We start from the raw sequence: 21550 nt of genomic DNA on the forward strand, positions 1-21550 counted from the left end.
CTACAGAGCTACGGTTAAATATGGGTGAATTGTGAGGGACACCATCGTCGTCCATAGCTAGTACATCAAGTCCTAAGACACCCTGTGTGTGTGTGTGTGTGTGTGTGTGTGTGTGTGTGTGTGTGTGTGTGTGCAAATTAGTTTCTGCATATAGTCTGTAGAACCCACAGGGAGATAAAAATGGTTTGAAACGTGTGGAAACAGGCAATTACAGCAACACTCAACAACTCCCTGGAAACCGTCTCAACTGGAGTCACAAAAATACAGTAGTTACTCTTGTGTTTTCTTATGCATAAAATTCGTTGATGGTGCCACAGAGAGGTCTAGGGTCAGTTTCTGGTCCGTTATGGGGTACATCTGTTAGTCTATATTTTCTTTGTTTAGTCACTGTTTCTGTCCATTTCGCTTACAGTTAAACAACCATTTCTTTTTCATAATGCTATAGAATCACTCTATGCATCAATTTAGCTACGTAGTTAAATAACGTTTTCCATTTTTCTGTATGTACTTTAACAAGTTTCTGTTTTGTTACCGTATGTAGTATATCGTTGTTTCACTCAATTTCGCAACTGTATCTAGTGAAATCACAATTTCTTTCTATTTGCTGTAAAATGTCCCAAATTACTTGGTTTCCTGGCAAAACTCACCTGTTCCTACCAAACAAAAAAAAAAACATGGACAGTCAAAGTCACTCAATGTGACATACGAGTATGAAAATCCAGGAAAAGGATATATATATATATATATATATATATATATATATATATATATATATATATATATATATATATATATATATGAATAATAAACGGTACGCAATTCTGGCCTCAGAGGCACAAAAGTCATTCCAAAAACATCAGCACTATTATCTTTGTTGTGACGGAAGCAACGCGAGACCGGGGGCTATAATTATTTCCACATAATTAAGATCTTTTTTTAGCACCTCTTCTTAACGATTTACTTTAACATACAGTATTTCATTTTTATATTCTCTAATGAATTATTTTTAATATCTAAATAACAACGTAGTCTGTATATCACAGACGAGAATATAAACACACCACACGCCAAAAAAAAAAAAAAAAAAAAAAAAACAGGATGAGGTGCTAGAAAGTCAAATGAAAATATGGCCCGTATTTTAAGTGGCACAGTGGACAACGTAGCACCCCTTTCATGGATATTTATTTTGTAAAGTACACTTTAACTTTCTATTCAATGTCTTTCTTTTAATATCATGATAATTTGTATCAATGACATACAAGAGCATACTGCGGTGCAATGTTCAAAATAAATCGCAAAGGAAGAGGTATTGCTAATCTCCAAAGCCACTTACGGAAAACCTCCATATTGCCTCAAGTGAGACCTGGCAAAAACAGGGCCAGATTCACTTACAAACTGACGATTAATTCCCTGTTGTAACTGGAAGCTGATTTTGCAGGAAGAAGGATAGAGAAGGCGTGATTCTGCCCCCCAATCCTTGCCCTTCATGCACAGACAAATCCAGGTTGCTACAGGGATTGACCGTAAGTTTGTTTGTGAATCTGGATCCAGTGCCACCCGCCAGCAAACACACCTGCCTCATTCACTGGCCACACCTGCAAGAGCTGAAGGTGCCAGGCGAAGGAAGCTGGTGCGTCTTAGGAAGATGGAGGTGGAAAGTTCTAAGGGCAGGTGTAGGATGCAAGGCTGGTGCTGGTGTGGGATGCAAGGCTTGTGCAGGTGTGGGATGCAAGGGTGGTGCAAGTGTGGGATGCAAGGCTGGTGCAGGTGTGGGATGCAAGGATGGCGCAGGTGTGGGATGCAGGGCTTGAGCAGGTGTGGGATGCAGGGCTGGTGCAGGTGTGAGATGCAAGGCTGGTGCAGGTGTGGAATGCAAGGATGGTGCAAGTTTGGGATGCAAGTGGTGCAGGTGTGGGATGCAAGGATGATGCGGGTGTGGGATGCAAGGCTGGTGCAGGTGTGGGATGCAAGGCTGATGCAGGTGTGGAATGCAAGGATGGTGCAGGTTTGGGATGCAAGGCTGGTGCATGTGCGAGATGCAAGGCTGGTGCAGGTGTGGAGTGCAAGGCTGGTGCAGGTGTGGGATGTAGGGCTTAAGCAGGTGTGGTGTTGGGGCTGCTGAGGGCTGGGATGGCACAGGGGGTGGCCAAGGGACGCCTTCAGGAAATCTTAGTCAGGGAGCAATTGACAGCATCAGGGCCAATGCAGCAGGCAAGGAGACCAAGGTAGGCCTGGCGGTACTCCGAGGACATGACCACATAGATAATGGGGTTGATGCAGGTGGTAAGGTAGACTAATAGTAACCCCAGGATGTTCAACACAGGGTTGTCATCCTTGCTGAACGTCTTCACCAGCGTGATGGGCAGGTAACATGCCACAAAGGACAGGAAGATCACCAGAATCATCTTCAGCAATCGCCGGTCCTTCGGGCTTAATGCAGTCTGCCGAGTCAGCAGTGATCCCTTCCGAGCCCTGCGAAATGTCCCACGCAACTGTGAAAACGCTCCCTCTGCTGATTTGTTTGACTGCCTCCGCCCCGGGGCGCCCCATCAGCCCCATCTGAGGCGGGTGAATCTGGGGGACCTGGTGGATATATTCTGATGGGGGAGGCCACCACCGTTCTCTCTACCAAAGCATGGCCAGACAGCCCATTGACCTCAGGCCTGAGCAGAGTTGCGCTCACCGCTGAGGAAGGTGACCGACCTCTGCCATCCCTGTAACCATTGGCTGGGTGGGTGGGGGTGGCACCGACTTCCAGGATCTCCACCCTGACGGAGTTTGTGCTGCAGGAGAGCTTTACCAGCGTTTCTACCTGCAGAGGCTCGCTTGGTGTGTGCACCCCTGCCTCACCCTCCTCCTGTAAGTCCGTATCCCCCTCATCTTCCATACCCAGCTTTTCCCCTTCCTCCGGCTTTCTGCAGCCAGTTGGTTTGCTATTGGCGGTGATGATGCTCAGTCCATGGGAATGGCTTCGTTTGTCGGCAAAGTGCGCGATGCTGAAAATCCTGGCGTAGCAGACACAGATGGCCAAGCAAGGAAGCACAAACGCAACCACAAAGAGGTATTCTTTCGGTGAGCGTCCAGCAGTATCCGGCAGGATGGCGCACGAGCCAATGGTGGGGTCCAAGCCAAAAGTCCCCCATATCTTCAAGACGGTGGGCATCAGCGCTCCAAAAGCTCCAACCCACGTCGATACCACCATCAGTGCCAATAACGTCCGCGTGTACAACCTGAAACGGTAAGGGTGTTGTCAGTAGTGGTGGTAATAATGGCATAGCACTAACGGTAAGGGTGTTGTCAGTAGTGGTGGTAATAATGGCATAGCACTAACGGTAAGGGTGTTGTCAGTAGTGGTGGTAATAATGGCATAGCACTGACGGTAAGGGTGTTGTCAGTAGTAGTGGTAATAATGGCATAGCACTAACGGTAAGGGTGTTGTCAGTAGTGGTGGTAATAATGGCATAGCACTAACGGTAAGGGTGTTGTCAGTAGTGGTGGTAATAATGGCATAGCACTAACGGAAAGGGTGTTGTCAGTGGTGGTGGTAATAATGGCATAGCACTAACGATAAGGGTGTTGTAAGTAGTGGTGGTAATAATGGCATAGCACTGACGGTAAGGGTGTTGTAAGTAGTGGTGGTAATAATGGCATAGGTAAGGGTGTTGTCAGTAGTGGTGGTAATAATGGCATAGGTAAGGGTGTTGTAAGTAGTGGTGGTATTAATGGCATAGCACTAACGATAAGGGTGTTGTCAGTAGTGGCAGTAGTGTTGGTAATGATGGTGTGACACGTTTGGAAATACATCTTTTTCTTCTGCCACTGTGGATTTTTTGTATAGTATTTCATGTTCATGATAGTGTGACTCATTAGCTAACGTTTGGGGAAACCTAAGCTAAAGAACAACTGTAAACAGGCTTGGTGGTGATCTGACTAGTAACTAAGAAGATATATTCCAATCTCATAACTGAGTCTCATCGAAATACATGCAACCACGACTTAGTATTCAGGTTCTGAGAATGGCCCCGTTTTTGTGAGAATACAGCACGGGTTTGCAGCAGTATGAGCGGCAAGTGCATGGTGGTGGTGTGAATTACCATATAACACGCCTTTCTCTCTCTCTCTCTCTCTCTCTCTCTCTCTCTCTCTCTCTCTCTCTCTCAACCGACCCCTGATATCACATTTAAGCCTGAGTTGCGTCACAGTTTGTGCAATATATTGACCTGACACCGCTTCTGTGCCCACTGAGAGACAGACAGACAGACAGACAGAAATAGAGAGAGAGAGAGAGAGAGAGAGAGAGAGAGAGAGAGAGTGAGAGAGAAATTTCTTCATGGGATGGGTTATTATTAATTACTTCATGCTGTGAAACTGGTGATTTTACATAAACTATCTATTTATCTATCTATCTTTCTGTCTGCCTCTCTGTCTATCTGTCAATCTCAGTGTTCCGGTAGTATGTGTATCGATGCATTAATTTCACCTTTTCTCTTGGTATGCAGTAGCAATAATCTATGCTGTTACGCTGATATAAATCCATTTTATTTATCTGCTGTCTTTCATTCATCCCTCCGCCATCCTGCCTGTGAGGGAGAACCAGGATTGCCCTTACTACCGTGTCACAGAATACAACTGAGATAGCTGTAGTTTAAGTGGCTTTCGAAATATCCCGTAAAACCTGTTTCTTAGCGACTTATGCGTACTACACTTTACTTTTCTGCGGCATGTATCAGTAACGTCCAGGGGGATATAAAAAAGTTATAAAGGTAAAAATAAATCGTCAAGCAAGAGGCATCACGAAATCTCCCAAGGGAATAGAAATATGGCCCAAATTTAATGCTTCCCCTCACTGACGCAATATACAGTAGAATACAACTTTGAGGTATGTATTCTCAGTGGCTTTAGGGACATCGAAACACTTGTCACTTTGCGGTTTGTTTAGTGTATCGCAACTCAGTTTAGTCTTATATGTTATTAATGCAAACAGTGTCGACACTACAATGACATACATGCAATATACCACATAAATCGGTGAGGGAGAGGTGCCAAGGGATGTCCTGTGCCACATATTCATATGCAAAAGGAAGTTAAGGAGTATTATACAAAATAAATCGCTAAGAAGCAGGTGTTAGGAGGCGTGCTGTGCCAGCCACTGCCTTTGCCCACCTGTGATAGAGTTTGGGGTGTGCGATCATGACGTATCTGTTGATGGTGATGGCCAGGACGGTAAAGACGGCCACGGCCACCAGTCCGTAGCGAAGGAAGGGGAACAGCATGCACAGGAAGCCCGTGTGTACCCAGGCGCGGTGCACGAACAGCGAGGCGGCCAGGGGCAGGTTGAACACTCCCAGCATCAGGTCTGACAGGGTTAAGTTGACGATGAACACAGCAGTGGCGTTGTGCACCTGTAAACACAGAAAGAGAGAAAGAGTTAGAGGTGAAAAGAGAGATAGAGTCAGTATGAGTGATACACACACACACACACACACACACACACACACACACACACACACACACACACACACACACACACACGAGTATTATACACTAGTAAAATTCCCATTCTGTTTGTCAGTTTGTAAACTCATATTAGCCGAAACAGTGCATTACAGTGCAACAGATTCTAAATCAATGTACCTAAAATGCGTTAACCTAAAGAATACGTAAAAAAACCGGGTGCAATAGGCCTTCGGTTACAAAAATGTTGTTAAATAACACACGTCCATATCTTATATTACACGGTAAATGAAGCGAGCACATCCGAGGAGTTTCATGTTTCTGCAGAGAGAGAGAGAGAGAGAGAATGCGAGAAGAAAATATGAGCTAAACACTAGGCTAGATAGGGTCAAGCTGTTAATGAAGACAATGGTTGTGTTGTGGACCTGAACAGAGACACAGCATTAGAGCCATATAGCGTATTAGTTTTTTTTTTTTTTTTTTTTTTTTCATTGATAGGAAGAGGGAACCAAAGGTCATGAGACCGCAAACTGTTCCTTCCAAGAGGAAAACAAAATACAAGAGAGAGCCAAATTCAACATCCAATCATTTCGAGATGCCTGGACACACTGTGTTTGAAAGACTGGAGATCATAGCTAGCAGGAAATACAGACAGAGGGAGACAGTTCCAGAGTTGACCTGTTGCATAAATGAAGGACTAGGAGTAACAGTTAACTCATGCATTAGAGAGTTGGACAGAAAAGGGGTGAGAGTTTGCTGCATGACGTGTACTACGCACCTGTCGTAGAGGTGGAGGGATGCATGCAGACAGTTCAGAGGAGCAGTGACCATTGAAGTAGCGATAGAAAAGAGATAAAGATGCAACAGTGCGGCGAAGAGATAGAGGTTGAAGGGAGTCAGTAAGAGGAGGAGAGTTAATGACGCGAAAAGCCTTTGACTCCACCCTATTGAAAAGAGCTGTATGTGGGGAACCTCCCCACACATGAGAGGTATACTCTGCACAGGGGCAGGCAAAACCCATGTATAAAGTCAACAATTGTGCAGGGGTAAGGAAGGAACGGAGTCGGCTTAGCACACCTACTCTCTTGGAAGCAGATTTTACAAGAAATGTAATATGATCTTTCCAAGATAAGTCCCGAGTGAATGAAACCCCAAGCATGTTCAAAGATGATGCAGGATTAAGCTGAATATTATTAAACATTAGTGGGTAATAGATGGGCGAGTGAACGTTCTCCGTTTATTCCATCATGGACTAAAACTGTCATCTGTCCACCTTCAGTTCTGACTTGTAACAAAACATGAACACTGGAGTATGATGCTAGTCAAGAATAGGGAAAAGATGTAGATCCATAGCACTGTCTGTCTATCGCTGAGCTACGTGCATTAAGCTGCAAAAAGGACGAAAACCTCGAACACTCGTAGGTGAAAGAACTTTACTCACCCTCCCTCACTGGCACTCCCTTCCTCAATCTGCCTCACTCTCTCCCTTCCTCGGTAATCCTCACTCACTCTCACCCTTTCCCTCTGACACAAAGCCATAATAACCTAAATGCCAGTCCAGACTTTGGCGTAAGGCAACATAGAATATTTTCAATAGATTACTTCTTCTTCTTTTACTTCTTGTTCTTGTCCTTCTTCTCCTCCTTCTGCTTCTCGTCCTTTTCCTCTTCTTCCTTCGTCTCCTCCTCCTCCCCCACTTCCTTTTCCCCCTCCTCCTCTTCCTCCTCCTTCTTTTTCTTTCTTTTCTTTTTCTTCTCCTCGGCACTCAAACTTTAAGCCTTGGCATCAAACAAAAAAAGCATGATATATACAGTAATGAAAACGAAGGTCATATTCTGAGTGACTTAGGAGTCACGGAACACCTCTTCCTTAGCGATTTATTCTGTACATTACACCTTAATATCGTCTTGTATGTCAGTGATACAAGCTGTGTCCACGTAAACCAGTACACTCCCATCATGTACAAGCTTTTTAAATTCTTGCAGTTTTGATTCTCGCTGCCTTCACCTGCTGTTAGCAAGCATTAGAAGAGGTGTGTGGTTGTGAAGGGGCTGATGAAGACCAAGACTCTTATTCTTAGCGGCTAAAGAAGCTCCCTAACAATTTTTCCTTAGCGATTTATGTTCTTTATTATAGTAGGGGGTGTAATTTTTTATTACAATAACAAAATAGAGGGAAAAACAAACAAATAAATAAAAAAATCCATACACCAGATTACAGGTATCCTCCATTAAAAAAAAAAAAAAAAATGTAACAGTTGGACCTGAACAGTCGCAGGCTGAAATTTGGGGGGAAATCACTCTGGGGAAACGAGTTCCAAAGAGATGCAAGTCGGAGAATAAAAGACTTTTGATAGGAAGTAGTTTTGCAATTTGGCAGTATGCTAGTTTATTCATGAGTGCTACCAAATGCCTGTGTTGCGTGAGGGAAGGCACGAAGAGGTGGCACAATGGATGCAACTTCGTCTGACCATTTGCCATAAAAGTATCTGTAAAATAATGCATAAGAGGCACCGTTCCTTCTTACTTGTAGGGTAATTCTAATAGCCTTGTTCTGAATTTTGTCTAGTAGTTTTAGTGCAACCTCTCCACATCCATTTCACAAGGGTGAGCAATATTCCAATTGAGGATGCACATAACTCTTATAAACCATAGTCAGCTGCTTGTCAGTGAAGAAGTTACGGACACTGTACAATAATCCAAGTTTCTTTGAAGTGGTTTTAGCAAGTGATCTAACATGAGACGTCCAGCTGAGGGAATTGTTGAGTGAAACACCAAGAATTTCAATACTTTTAGCGATAAAAATATTAGTGGCACTGAAGGTAATCAGGCAATATCCGTATAGTAAACTGTATATATTTGGTTTTCTTAGTGTTAAATGAGATAGTGATGTTTTGTCCCCATTCAGTGATTTTAGATAAGTCTTGATTTATGAAGATTGCTGTACTGAGTTGTGAATTAGAGTTATTAAACTTTGTGAATGGGTATTTAAATGAAAATGAACTGTGAAGTGTTGAGTCATCTTCATATGAATAAATGGGATTATGGATGACAGATAGGAGATCATTAACATGAATTAGGAATAGAGTTGGAGCCAGGACTGATCCTTGTGGCATGCAGGCATTAATCAAGTGGAAATTGTAATATACTTCATCTACTTTTGCTCTTATCTTTCTGTCGCTGAGATATAAGGAAATCAGAGGAACAAAAGATGATAGGCCATAACAAGGGAGTTTGGATAGCAGGGAACGGTGCCACACTGTCAAAAGCTTTATAAATATCAAGGGCTGCTGCATGGGTTTCTCCATGTTGGTCAGTTGACTGAAGGATGATATGAGTCAAGAGACTGTGTATATCAACAGTGGATCTTTCGTGAAGGGTAACATTATATTTTGTATAATTTCAATTTCCCAGAACTAGTAGTAATAAAATGTTGCATTTTTGTACTGGGAATTCAAATCAGTCTACAAAATGTAGATTAAGCAAGCCTTATCTACTTCAGTTTTGTGTTGAAATGTGTCAGTATTACTTACAGTTGGGGATATTAACAATAAAACTATAACACTGAACTGAAAGCATCAAGAAATTGCCACTTTATATAAAGTATGAAGTGGTAATTCTTTGATGCTTTTGTAAAGCTGTGTTGAATATATTATATTCAACACAATTTTACAAAATTAACCAAAGACATCACGCCATTCTTGCTTTTATTTTTGCACCTGAGTTCTCGGCTGACCATCTGACCACTGCTATAGTGATCTCTTCTGTCCTGACCATAAACATGGGCAGCAGCTTCAGTTGTCATCTTCACACATCTCTCCACTGACTGGGTGTGTGAAGGCCAGTCAGGAACAACCATGGGTTTCTCCACAAATTCCTTGACCTGTAATGTTGTCAGACAACAGGTAAGTGGGGGGGGGGACTTCTAGGGTTCCTAAAGTCCAGTCAGTATGGTTCGAGAGCAAGGATGCCTTGGTCTTTGTGTCCATTTGCTGTTGATCTTTATTTTGAACCAGTTTAACATATACACCCTAAGACAAAACTCGACAACCATCCACAGATTCTTCATATTATTTTCTTTGAGATTATGTTTAGATATCCATATCTGTCACTGAAATCTTTCTATCTACTTCAGCGACTATCTATATGTACTCCACTGGTACAGGCAGAGTTGCAACCAGTATCCGAACTTGATATAACATTTGCAGGTATGTCCATCAATCTTTCAAGCTTCTCCTAAACCTGTCTTTTTCCTCTGGTTCTGCTCTGCCTGCAGACACCTTGTTAACCTGTTCCCATATGGTTTTCAACTTAGCTCTGATCCTGACATGGCTGTTTATGACTTACCCACAAAAATCACGATTTGCTCTGCTCCATCTAGTAAGCAATGTTGTCATAAGGTCAGTGACAAGTTGGTCGCTGTTGATGTTCCACATAATTTGGTCTCTAGTCTCCCTGAAATACAGCCCATAACGGATATCTCTGACATTTGGTAACTCGCTACAGGAAGCTCTCTCCCTGACCCGTCCAGGTGGTGCAGATGAGTCCAAACTTGAAAGCTTGTCTTTATCTGAGACATTTGTGTTGAAAGCTGAACAGCTATGACAGTGATAGAAATTCAGAGGCCATTAAAGACTTCCCGTACAATACAGATCTGCAACTCTTTATCAATGTTTACACAACTGCACAACAGCGACAGTGGATCTCAGTGCTGTGCAGTGAGAGGTTTGACTTGCCAGTCTACAGTGACACTGAAAAAAGAAAAATGGCCTTACAAAAAAAAAATATTTAGGTTCTGTCTCAGTAGCACTAAACATTTATGGTATTAAATACAGCATTATCCTCCTTCCTGGACAATTAACCCACCATGCCATGATCAATATTTTCGTAATGTGTGTAAATTTACGTTTTTTTTTTTTTTTTTTTTTTTTATAGCAAAATTTCAACACAATACCGAAGAGGGTAAATTACTTGCGAGACAAAACTCAAACATACAGTATATTGTTATCCAGATAAAAATCTACCATTTGGTGACTAGTAATTTTAAAGATATTGATTTTGCCAGAATTGACACACCCAGTTATGCCTTACTGTTGCTTTTTTGTTACATAAATCCTTCCAATATTGCCATACTCTGTATAAATAACCTACGAAAGGATAATACCCAACCACATCCCAAATCTAAATCATTAAGGATGAGGGGTTACGGAGCTTCCTTACCCTAGAGCTCGTATTCTCGGCGATTAAAGAAGCTAACACCTTTCCCTTAGAGGTTTATTTTTGGATGGGCATGGCTAATACAGTTTTATACGTTATTTATACAGAGTACGGTGATGTTAGGAGAAATAATGCAACACCAAGCAGGACGCCACGGTGTAAAAGGCAAAATAAATCGCTTCGGAACCGGTGTTAGGAAACTCCCTTAACCAACGAGGGTACGGGTCTAAATGCAAACCCTCCAGTGCAAAAATCCTCCCTTTGCTTATCATTTGCTTGTTATTAGTTAAAAAGAATGAAGTATCAAATATGTCATTGAACTGAAAGGGGTAACATGACATGAGTAACGAAAGTTAAGGTGTAATGCGGAAAATAAATCGCTAAGGAAGAGGGGTTACGAGGCCTCTTAAAAGGACCTGAAAGCTTAGTCTAATGATCCAAGACTTGTTGATGTACAGACACAGCCGTAATGTATAGTAAGTGACACAGGAGAGGCAACGTAACTCCTATTCCTTACTGATTTATATTACAGCTTACCTCCGACCATTCCCTTGTAGCTAGGGTAATGTTGTTAATTATGTTATTGATGTTATGCTGTGTTGTTGATGTTATGTTATTGATGTTATGCTGTGTTACTGATATTATGTTATTTATATTATGTTGTTATGTTGATGTTATGTTGTTATTGCCGTTGTTGTTATCTTATTGATGTGTATCATGTTAGTGTTGGTATTATGTTTTATTAAGCTATTGTTGTTTATTGAATATCATTTCAACATATTTTCCACTATCAACATGCAACAGGATTCTAAGGTGTAAAGGCCAAAGTAAATCGCTAAGGAAAAGGTGTTACGGCATTTCCAAAGGCACTTCAAACAAGTCATTCAGTGTAGAGTCACCTAAAAATTACTATTTCCATTTTTTTTTTCAGGATTTCATAAGTATTCATTTTTCTTCCTCCCTCTCCCCTTTCTTTCTCCTCCTCTTCCCCCACCTCGTCTTAGTCCTTCTCTCCCTCTTCTTTTCTTCTTCCAGCTCTTGTTGTTGTTGTTGTTCTTCTTCTTCTTCTCCTTCTTGTAGTCTCTCTTGTTCTTTATCTTGTTGTTGTTGTTCTTCTTCTTCTTGTTCATGTTATTCTTCTTGTAGTCTCTCTTGTTCTTTATTTTGTTGTTGTTGTTCTTGTTGTTGTTGTTCTTCTTCTTTTTCTTCTTCTTCTTCTTACTCATATTCTTGTTCTTCTAGTTTTTCTTGCTCTTCATCATCATCATCATCATCATTATCATCATCTTCTTCTTCTTCTTCTTTTTCTTCTTCTTCTTTTCTTTTTCTTCTTCTTCTTCTTCCTCTTCCTCCTCATATTCTTGTTCTCCTAGTTTTTCTTGCCCTTCATCATCATCATCATCATCATCTTCTTCTTCTTCTTCTTCTCCTCCTCGGCTGATGAGGGGGCAATGATATGAGGGGTGGTGGAGGGAAGGAGGGAAGAGAGAGATATGAGACAAGGTAAGCAGAGAGACGAAGTGGAAGAGACTATGGTGAGGGAGGAAGGGAGGTAGAGAGAGGAAATTAGACAAGGGAAGGACGGAGGGAGAAAAGAGGGTGGACAAGAAAGGGAGATGAGAATTACAAAATGCCAAGGATATAAATGTTGAAGGAGGGAGGTAGGGAGGAAAGTAACAGAAAGGAAATTGGGAAAGAAAAAATGAAAAGGGTGTTGAAAGGAAAAGGAAGGAAGGGAGGAATGAAAGAATGTGGAGGGAAGAAATAAGAGGGGCAGAGGAGGTGAAGAAGGAGGGGAAGAATGAGGAAGAAGAAGGAAGCAAAGAAGGAAAAGAAGCGTAGGGATGAGAAGGGTGTGGGAAAGGAGAGAGAGAGAGAGAGAGAGAGAGAGAGAGAGAGAGAAAAGGAAGAAGAAAAACAGAAGAGTGTGGAGGAAAGAATATGGGGTGATGGTTAGGGAGACAGAGGTAGTACCCGAGGGAACTCTAAGGCTGACGGTAATAAATGGTTCTACTTCTCCATTCCCCTCCCCTTTTACTCCCCCTTCCCTTTCCCCTTCCCCTTGCAGTTCCCCTTCCCTACCCCTTCCACTCCCTTCCCTTCTTTTCTATTTCTTTTGACTCACCTCCTCCCACCCCTTACCCAGTCGTTCACACACACACACACACACACATACACACACACACACACACACACACACACACACACACACACACACACACACACACACACACACACACACACACACACACACACACACACACACACACACACACACACACACACACACACACACACACACACACACACACACACACACACACACACACACACACACACCTCTGGAAAAAAAAAAATCCTCCCAGCGACCTTTTCTTCTATTTTAACTAATAAAGCTTGTGGACACAAAAGCTGGAGTTAATTTAATGCAGAAAAATTATAAGCAAGGCACGTAAGTTTTACGGAAAGCTAAGTTTTCTTGCCACAGCTTATATATTAGATATATTTGTCTACTAAATTATTTTAATTATAATTATAATAATAATAATAATAATAATAATTATTATTATTATTATTATTATTATTGTTATTATTATTCTCATCATCATCATCATCATCATCATCGTTATTATTATTATTATTATTATTATTATTAATATTATTATTATTACTATTATTATTTTTATTATCCCTTCATTCTTTCCTCTTCCTTCTTTTACACTCCCTCTTCTGGCTTTCTTTCCTTCACTCTTTCCTTTTCCTTCTGCCTGTGTATGACTCTACACTGAGTGACAAGCCAAACGGTTTCCTATACACTAGGAAAGAATTTACCATGCTGGGTGGTAACCATAACACCAAATTATGGGGCCTGATGGTTTAGTGGGTAATTAAGGCACTCCAATCGGACTGAGCCGGTGAAGGTTTATATCCAAGGGGTGGTTGGGGTTTATTGCTCACGTAATGCCACTCAGGGATGAGTGAGGCTGGTCACTCATCTTAAAGGTCAGGACCAACTTGCCTATTTCTGGTCTCCTACGTTCCTCATGGGACGACATAGGATTGGATGATGGATTATTATTATTACTACTACTACTTCAGTATACCCTATTTGATTGACCTGTGCAGCTGAGGTGTGTGAGGCGAGTAGGGAGTGTTTGATTCACTGCTGCTGATTGGCCGCCGATGAGGTAAATCTACAGCTCTTCTTATTTTAACACACACACACACACACACACACGTATACTATATACATATATATATATATATATATATATATATATATATATATATATATATATATATATATATATATACATATATATATATATATATATATATATATATATATATATATATATATATATATATATTTGTAAATTCCTTGCAATATAAGCAGCCAGTTTAAATATGGAAAAATTTCCAATACTAAAGAGGTCAAAAATAGCTTAAAAAGTTTACTGCTGTCAAAGAAAATTAAAGTTGATTATAAAGTTTTATGAAACAATGAATGACGGTTGAAGTAAATTATCCACCCATGGTGTACACCTACGTCCGCATATTGTACTACATTATCCATCCACGGTGTACACCTACGTCCGCATGTTGCATTACAATGCATGTCTGCATTTATTTCAATGACATCACCGGCGGCCAATCAGCAGACGCGAAACAAACACACCCTACTTGCCCCATACATCTCAGGTGCACAGTTCAATTAGATAGACTATAGTACTACTACTACTACTACACCGTTGCTACTACTGCCACCACTACTGCTGCTGCTACCACCATTACTACTCCTGCTACAGCTACTGCTACTACTACTACTACTACTACTATCAATACTACTACTACTGTTACTACTACTACTACTACTACTACCACTACTACTACTACTACTACTACTACTACGACTACTACCACTACTACTATTATTATTATTATTAATGAGGAAGGGGAGGCAAATAGAGAATAATATTACCATGGCGTAGTTTTTTCCTGATAGACGCAGGAATATCTCTAGGACCGGGTCTGTCCGTCTGTCTCTCACTGACAAGTTTCGGACGCGGGGAGTTTCACATCCGAAGATTTTAGCTAATTTGGGGAAGCCACACCACAATACACTAGTCTCTCATACCAAACTGCATCAGCCTCTCACACCATACCACACCACCCGCTCACATCACACCCCACCACACCGCACCAAACAACACCTCCCTCTCAGACCACACCACACCACATCATACCACACATCACACAACCCACACCAAACCAAACCACACACCACACCACACCACACCACCCTCTCAAATCACACCGCACCATTCCACACCATACCGAACCATACCGTACCACCCTCTCAAACCACAACGCACACAACACACCACAAAACACCACAACACCCTCTCAAACCACACCATTCCACACTGCACCACACCACACCACACCACACAACCCACACCACACCACACCACACCACACCACACCACACCACACCACATTCTCAAACCACACCGCACCACACCACACCATAACACACCAAAGGCATTAACCTAGGTGGCATGACGCTCTTACATCCAAGCACAGTACTATGTTTTTTTTCTTGTTTTAATAAAGGAAGACACAAGGATGTTAGCAAGCAAAGCCATCCACCTTAATCTCCTTAATACTGCTGTCATTTTGAAGCCTGTTTTACGAAGGTCAGTGGCAGAGTAAAACTTCGGCTCTACATTACATTCTTCGTGACTAGCATCATATTCGAGTCAGTCTCTTTGTTAGAGCTCCATGTAATATGTCACTTCTTCGTGAATATAGAGCATTCACATAACTACAGCTCTATGTACCTGTCCATAGCATTTCTTCGTGACTATAAATAATTCACAACACTATGGCTCTAATCCTTCCTATAGCACTTCTTCGTGACTACAGATCATTAATATCACTACGACTCCTTTCTATAGCTCTTCTTCGTGACTATGTATCATTCACATCACTACGGCTCTACATCCTTTCCACTGTAGTTCTTCGTGACTATATATCATTCACATTACAACGGCTCTATATCCTTTCCATAGCACTTCTTCGTGACTAGGTCGATTTTTCACATCACTACGACTCCTTTCCATAGCACTTCGTGAACATAAATGAGCCACAACACCATGGCTCTAATCCGTTCCATAGCACTTCTTCGTGACTACTGATCATTAACCTTTCATTTTACGGCTAATTTGGTGTGGATAATTGGCAAAAGAAGGTAATACTACGGCTCTATAATCTTTCCATAGCAGTTTTTCCTGATATAATATTCAGTTTTTTTTATCTCTTATCAGCTCAGAGCCAGAAGAAGACAGTATCATGGCTCTACATCCGTTCCATAGCACTTCTTCGTGACTAGCACCATAATCTATACTCCTGTCGCATTATACTGGCCTAAGTTTATCATCCCAACTTGATTGCTTAGGTGTCGCAAAAAGATTAATACCAGACGACGTTGCTTGTCACGAAGATGTGCTATGGAAAGGAAAGAGAGCCGTAACATTGTCTTTTTCTGCCAGTGAGCTACGTGAAAAGAGCTAAAAAAAAAAAAGAAAAAGAAAATCTGGGTCAATAAGTAGAAGGAATTTTTGATTTAACATTTTCTTTTTAAAGTTCAGTATCTAATGCGATATATATACTGTATATATGCTGAAGTGAAAAGAGTATTTATGAGAGAAAGCGGTGTAGAAATGAGAGATGAAACAAATATGACCTCTGAAAGCCATAAGATAAAGAAGAATGAAAGAAAAGCACTCAGGAGCCGAATGCTAATTGCCCGCCAGAAAATGCTGTTGGCCAAGTCCAAGATTTTGGCCATATCTTGATACCCTGAAGGTTTCATGTTGATAGCTCAAGCCGTTCATGAGATATAATAGGAACACACACACACACACACACACACACACACACACACACACACACACACACACACACACACACACACAGAGGCATGCAAAAACATCGCTCCTTCTAAAGGCGGAAGATAATAAATGTTAGAAAATATTACCTAGACAGCAGAGGAAGATGTCATATAAACATGATTGTGTGGCTGCTGGAGTGAGAGAGAGAGAGAGAGAGAGAGAGAGAGAGAGAGAGAGAAAGAGAGAGAGAGAGAGAGAGAGAATACCGGTATCTTTCTGTCGACTTACCTATTTTTTATCTGTTAATCCACCTGTTTATCTGTCTGTCTGTGTCAATTTTTGTCTGATCGTGTATACCTCCGTCTCACTGTATCTGTATGTCTGTAAGTCTGTCTGCCTGTATGTCTGTCTGCCTGTCTGTCTGTCTGCCTGTCTGTCTGTCTGCCTGTATGTCTGTCTGCCTGTATGTCTGTCTGCCTGAATGTATGTCTGCCTGAATGTATGTCTGCCTGTATGTCTGTCTGCCTGTATGTCTGTCTGCCTGTGAGTATGTATGCCTGTATATATATGTGTCTGTATGTCTGCCTGCCTGTATGTCTGTCTGCGTGTAAGTCTGTCTGCCTATATGTCTGTCTACTTGTCTGTATGTCTGCTTGTCTGTCTGTCCGCCCGTATGTCTGCCTGTATGCCTGTCTGCCTGTATGTCTGTCTGCCTGTATGTCTGCCTGTATGTCTGTCTGCCTGTCTGTCTGTCCGCCTGTATGTCTGTCTGCCTGTATGTCTGTCTATATGTCTGCCCGTATGTCTGTCTGCCTGCAATGCTAGTCTGCCCGCATGCCTGTCTGCTTCCATGCATGCTGTATACCGCTCTCTCTCTCTCTCTCTCTCTCTCTCTCTCTCTCTCTCTCTCTCTCTCTCTCTCTCTCTCCTTTTCCCTCTCCATTTCAGTCACCTCTCATTTCCTCTTTGACGCGCACTCCCACCACTCTCTCTTCCTTATTCATTCTCTCTCTCTCTCTCTCTCTCTCTCTCTCTCTCTCTCTCTCAGCCTGCATATATATATATATATATATATATATATATATATATATATATATATATATATATATATATATATATATATAAATATATATATATATATATTGTTACGGAACAGAGAAAGATAATGTACACTTTAAGTGAGAATACGAAGAGTCACTACTGTCCCGTAAAGTTCCAGGTTCAAAACAAAAGAGTTAGGTAAAATTACAAGTTAAAGTTTAATGCTTAAATTAACAACAAAACATTCAGGACTCATAAGGATAATGTAATGGCAAATAAACAGGTTAAATATATGGTTAACTGCAATAGCCTCTATTAACACGAAATTAGCAAGAGTAAATTTATCTAAGTCAGCCCTGATGAAATGAGATACCAGATAATACTCAGTGAATGCCAGATAAATAATTACAGATACAAACTATTATCAAAAATGACTGACATAAAGATCCATACATGAAAACAAAAACTTCACTAAGCCTACAAATTAAACTTATGCTATACAGTACAAGAAAAAATGCAACAACAGTTATACTCAAATTACACACAGCTGCTAGATGGTTGGAGACTTCTTGAGCACTCACAATAATAATATCTGTACAGGGGAGGACAGAGATGTGAACAAAATGAGGAGCAGATCTAAGTGGCAATGATGCAGAGACTGAGCTCATTATATAGGGGCCAGGAGAGCTTGATACAACTTGTAATGAGGACGCGCAAATTAAGCCATGGGGACAAAGAGATGACAATCCCGCAAAGTATAACAGAGATGTCGACTTACTCTACTATAACGGTAGAAGGGGGGGACTGAGGCAGAACACGCTCGTGATCAAACATGCAGCATACTGTGCGTTAAAATTACACAAAGGATGATGAAATCATAGGCTATGTAACACCTCCCCACAAAGAAAAAGAAATTTACAAAGGAAATTTCTTATTACTCTAAAACAATCTGTATAAGGCATTACAGACCATGCAAAGGTCTTTCCTAATGTTACAAAACATGAGATCTCCCTAGCACGTTCAGTCATAGGTACTTGCCAGTATCCCTTTAACAAATCAAACTTACTTATGTACCTAGCCTTTCCGATCTTGTCTATGCAATCTTCCACACGAGGGAGAGGGTAAGTGTCTGTTTTAGTTATCTGATTAACACGTCTGTAGTCGATGCAAAGCCTCTGTGACCCACCTGGCTGAGGGACTAGAGTGACAGGAGAACTCCACTCGCTCTGACAGGGCTCAATCATCTTGTGGTCCAACAGGTAGCCAAGCTCCTTCTGGATGAGAGGAACTTTCACTGGGTTCACACGGTAAGGAGGCAATTTAATTGGCTTTGCGTCTCCAACATCGACATCATGCATCAACACAGTGGTTCTTCCTGGAGTGGCACGGAACACTTGCGGGTACTCCTGCAGTAATGCCGAAAACTCCTGCCTTTCCTTGGGTGGTAGATGAGAAAGCTTAGTCTGGAGATCATTCATGATATCAGGATTCTTCCCCAAACTATCACTCAGGCTCATACTGCATGGGAGAGCTTCACTTGCAGACTCGGGTGGAACAGCTACAGTGCAGACTGGATTATTTTCATCCCGCTTGTGATATAACTTTAGCATGTTGATGTGACATAGTTGCTTGCTCTTTCTACGATCTGGTGTGGCGATGACATAGCTGACATCACTGAGTTTCTTCTCCACGAAATAAGGACCACTAAACTTGGCTTGAAGAGGTTGCCCATGAACTGGTAGCAGAATCAAAACCTGATCTCCTGGCTGAAAGTGGCGTAACCTGGACTTCTTATCATACCAAGTCTTCATCTTCTCCTGAGCAGCTCCTAAATTCTCTCTCGCCAGCTGTAAAGCAGTGGACAGCCGTTCTTTGAACTTCATCACATACTCCAGCAGGTTGACGTCATCTTCCTCCGACAGCCAGCATTCCTTGAGTAACTTAAGGGGTCCTCTTACTTCATGGCCAAACAGTAGTTCAAAAGGTGAGAAGCCCAGTGATTCATTTGGAGATTCTCTTGCAGCAAACACAACGAATGGAAGACCATTATCCCAGTCTTTCTGATGTTCCAAACAGTATTTCTTGAGCATCGATTTGAGTGTTTGATGATATCTCTCCAACGCTCCTTGGGTCTGGGGATGGTAAGCTGAAGACGTGATCTGGGAGATGCCCAACTCTTTCAGAGACTGCTTGAAAACATTTGACATGAAATTACTTCCCCGGTCGGACTGTACCTCCTTGGGCAGACCAAACTTTGTGAAGAACCCTAGCATTTCCTTAACCACGTTCTTTGCTGAGATGTTTCTAAGTGGAATGGCTTCAGGATAACGAGTAGCCATATCAATCATGGTCAACACATAAGAAAATCCTGAAGAAGTCTTAGGAAGAGGGCCCACAATATCCACCAACACACGGGTGAAAGGCGCCTCAAAAGGAGGAATGGGAACTAGAGGTGCAACCTTTTCGGTCTGATTACACTTCCCCACAACTTGACAGGTGTGACAAGACTTACAATACCAGGAAACATCCCTGAAGATACCTGGCCAGTAGAAGTGTTTCAAAATGCGTGCCACAGTCTTCCTCACTCCAAGGTGTCCTGCCAAACTGGAATCATGAGCCACTCTAATGATATCCTGCCTACAAACACGAGGGATGACAACTTGATGTACAACCTCCCATTCACAGTCGGCTGATGCTGTTGGGGGTCTCCACTTCCTCATAAGTACTCCTGACTTTACATAATAACAAGTAGAAGCACCGGATGACTCTTCCTCACTGCAAGCAGAGTTAGCTAGACCTTTCAATTCAGGGTCAGCAACCTGCAACTCAACCAACTCTTGACGAGACAAATTATCAACACTACGGGGTACTGCCTCATCTGGTGAGTGGTCCAAATTAGCAAGAAAAGTGTCAGCTAGGATAACATCATCATCATCATTATCCTCTAAATCACCAGTAACTTTAGACTTAGCCCTAGTGACAGCACATGCAGGGAACACATCAGGGACATCACAATCCTGGGACGCAGCCACTGGCTCACTAGACAACTGAGGAGCTGGACACACTTGACTTCCACCAATATCATTTCCAAGTAAGAAAGTTACACCTGACATTGGGAGTGTCTCAACCAACCCAACCATAACAGAACCATTAACAAAACCAGACTCTAAATTCACTCTGCACAGAGGAACAGAGAAGTAATTATTCCCTACACCTTGTAAGATTACAGTTTCATCAGAGGAATTAACATTAGAGCCTAGAACACTGGTCAGCATAAGGGATTGGCAAGCACCTGTATCACGATATATTTGAACTGATTTCCTGTCATTACTGTCCAGAGGACTGACAAAACCATCAGACAGGAAATTAGCACATGAATTCTTGAGAGTGTCACCCACGTTACTGCTCAAAAGAGGAGCTCCATCATGAGAATTTAAGTTACCCCTCAAAGCAGGTTCAGTTAACTCAGTTAAAGAATTCTGGGAACTCTCAAGAGTGGACACTAGACCAATTGACTGAATATTTAAAGACTCCTTTTTGTTCACATCACGCTGTCTCCTGAAACATCTCTCCGTAGTATGACCAAGCTTACTACAATAAGTACATTTACTTTTCTGAAATCTAGAGGTGAAGCTGGTATTTACTTCCTGAGAAACATCATCCTTATTCTCTTTCCTGTTACCTGTACTCTGAGTAGAGGCAACGTACTTACTCTCAGCTTTCCCTTTTTCTCTAGAATATCTCTTGTGAGTGAGAACATACTCATCAGCTAAAACTGCAGCATCAGACAAATTATCTATTCTTTTCTCATCAAGATATAGGCTTACATCTTTATAAATACACCTTTTGAAGTCCTCCAGCAAAATCATCTGCTTAAATTTGTCAAAATCAGAATCCACATTCTTAGAATTTAACCACTGCTCCAACAAATCTTCTTTGATT

General features: G+C 41.7%; 1 protein-coding gene and 1 pseudogene across 1 annotated transcript in view; one reads left to right on the top strand and one right to left on the bottom strand.

Moving 5' to 3' along the window:
* Positions 1-2159: 2159 nt before the first annotated feature.
* On the bottom strand, positions 2160-9258 carry LOC145408764 (G-protein coupled receptor moody-like; annotated as a pseudogene).
* Positions 9259-9310: 52 nt separating this feature from the next.
* LOC145408765 (G-protein coupled receptor moody-like) overlaps positions 9311-21550 on the top strand; it is a 127677-nt gene continuing 115437 nt past the window's right edge. The window contains exon 1 of the mRNA XM_080279417.1: positions 9311-9358. Coding sequence (XP_080135543.1) covers positions 9311-9358 — 48 coding nt within the window. The remainder of the gene's footprint in view (positions 9359-21550) is intronic.

This window comes from Coenobita brevimanus, chromosome 78 (genome assembly GCF_032717465.1).
Source record: "Coenobita brevimanus isolate Jiangsu-jjx chromosome 78, ASM3271746v2, whole genome shotgun sequence".
Taxonomy (NCBI): Eukaryota; Metazoa; Arthropoda; class Malacostraca; order Decapoda; family Coenobitidae; genus Coenobita; species Coenobita brevimanus.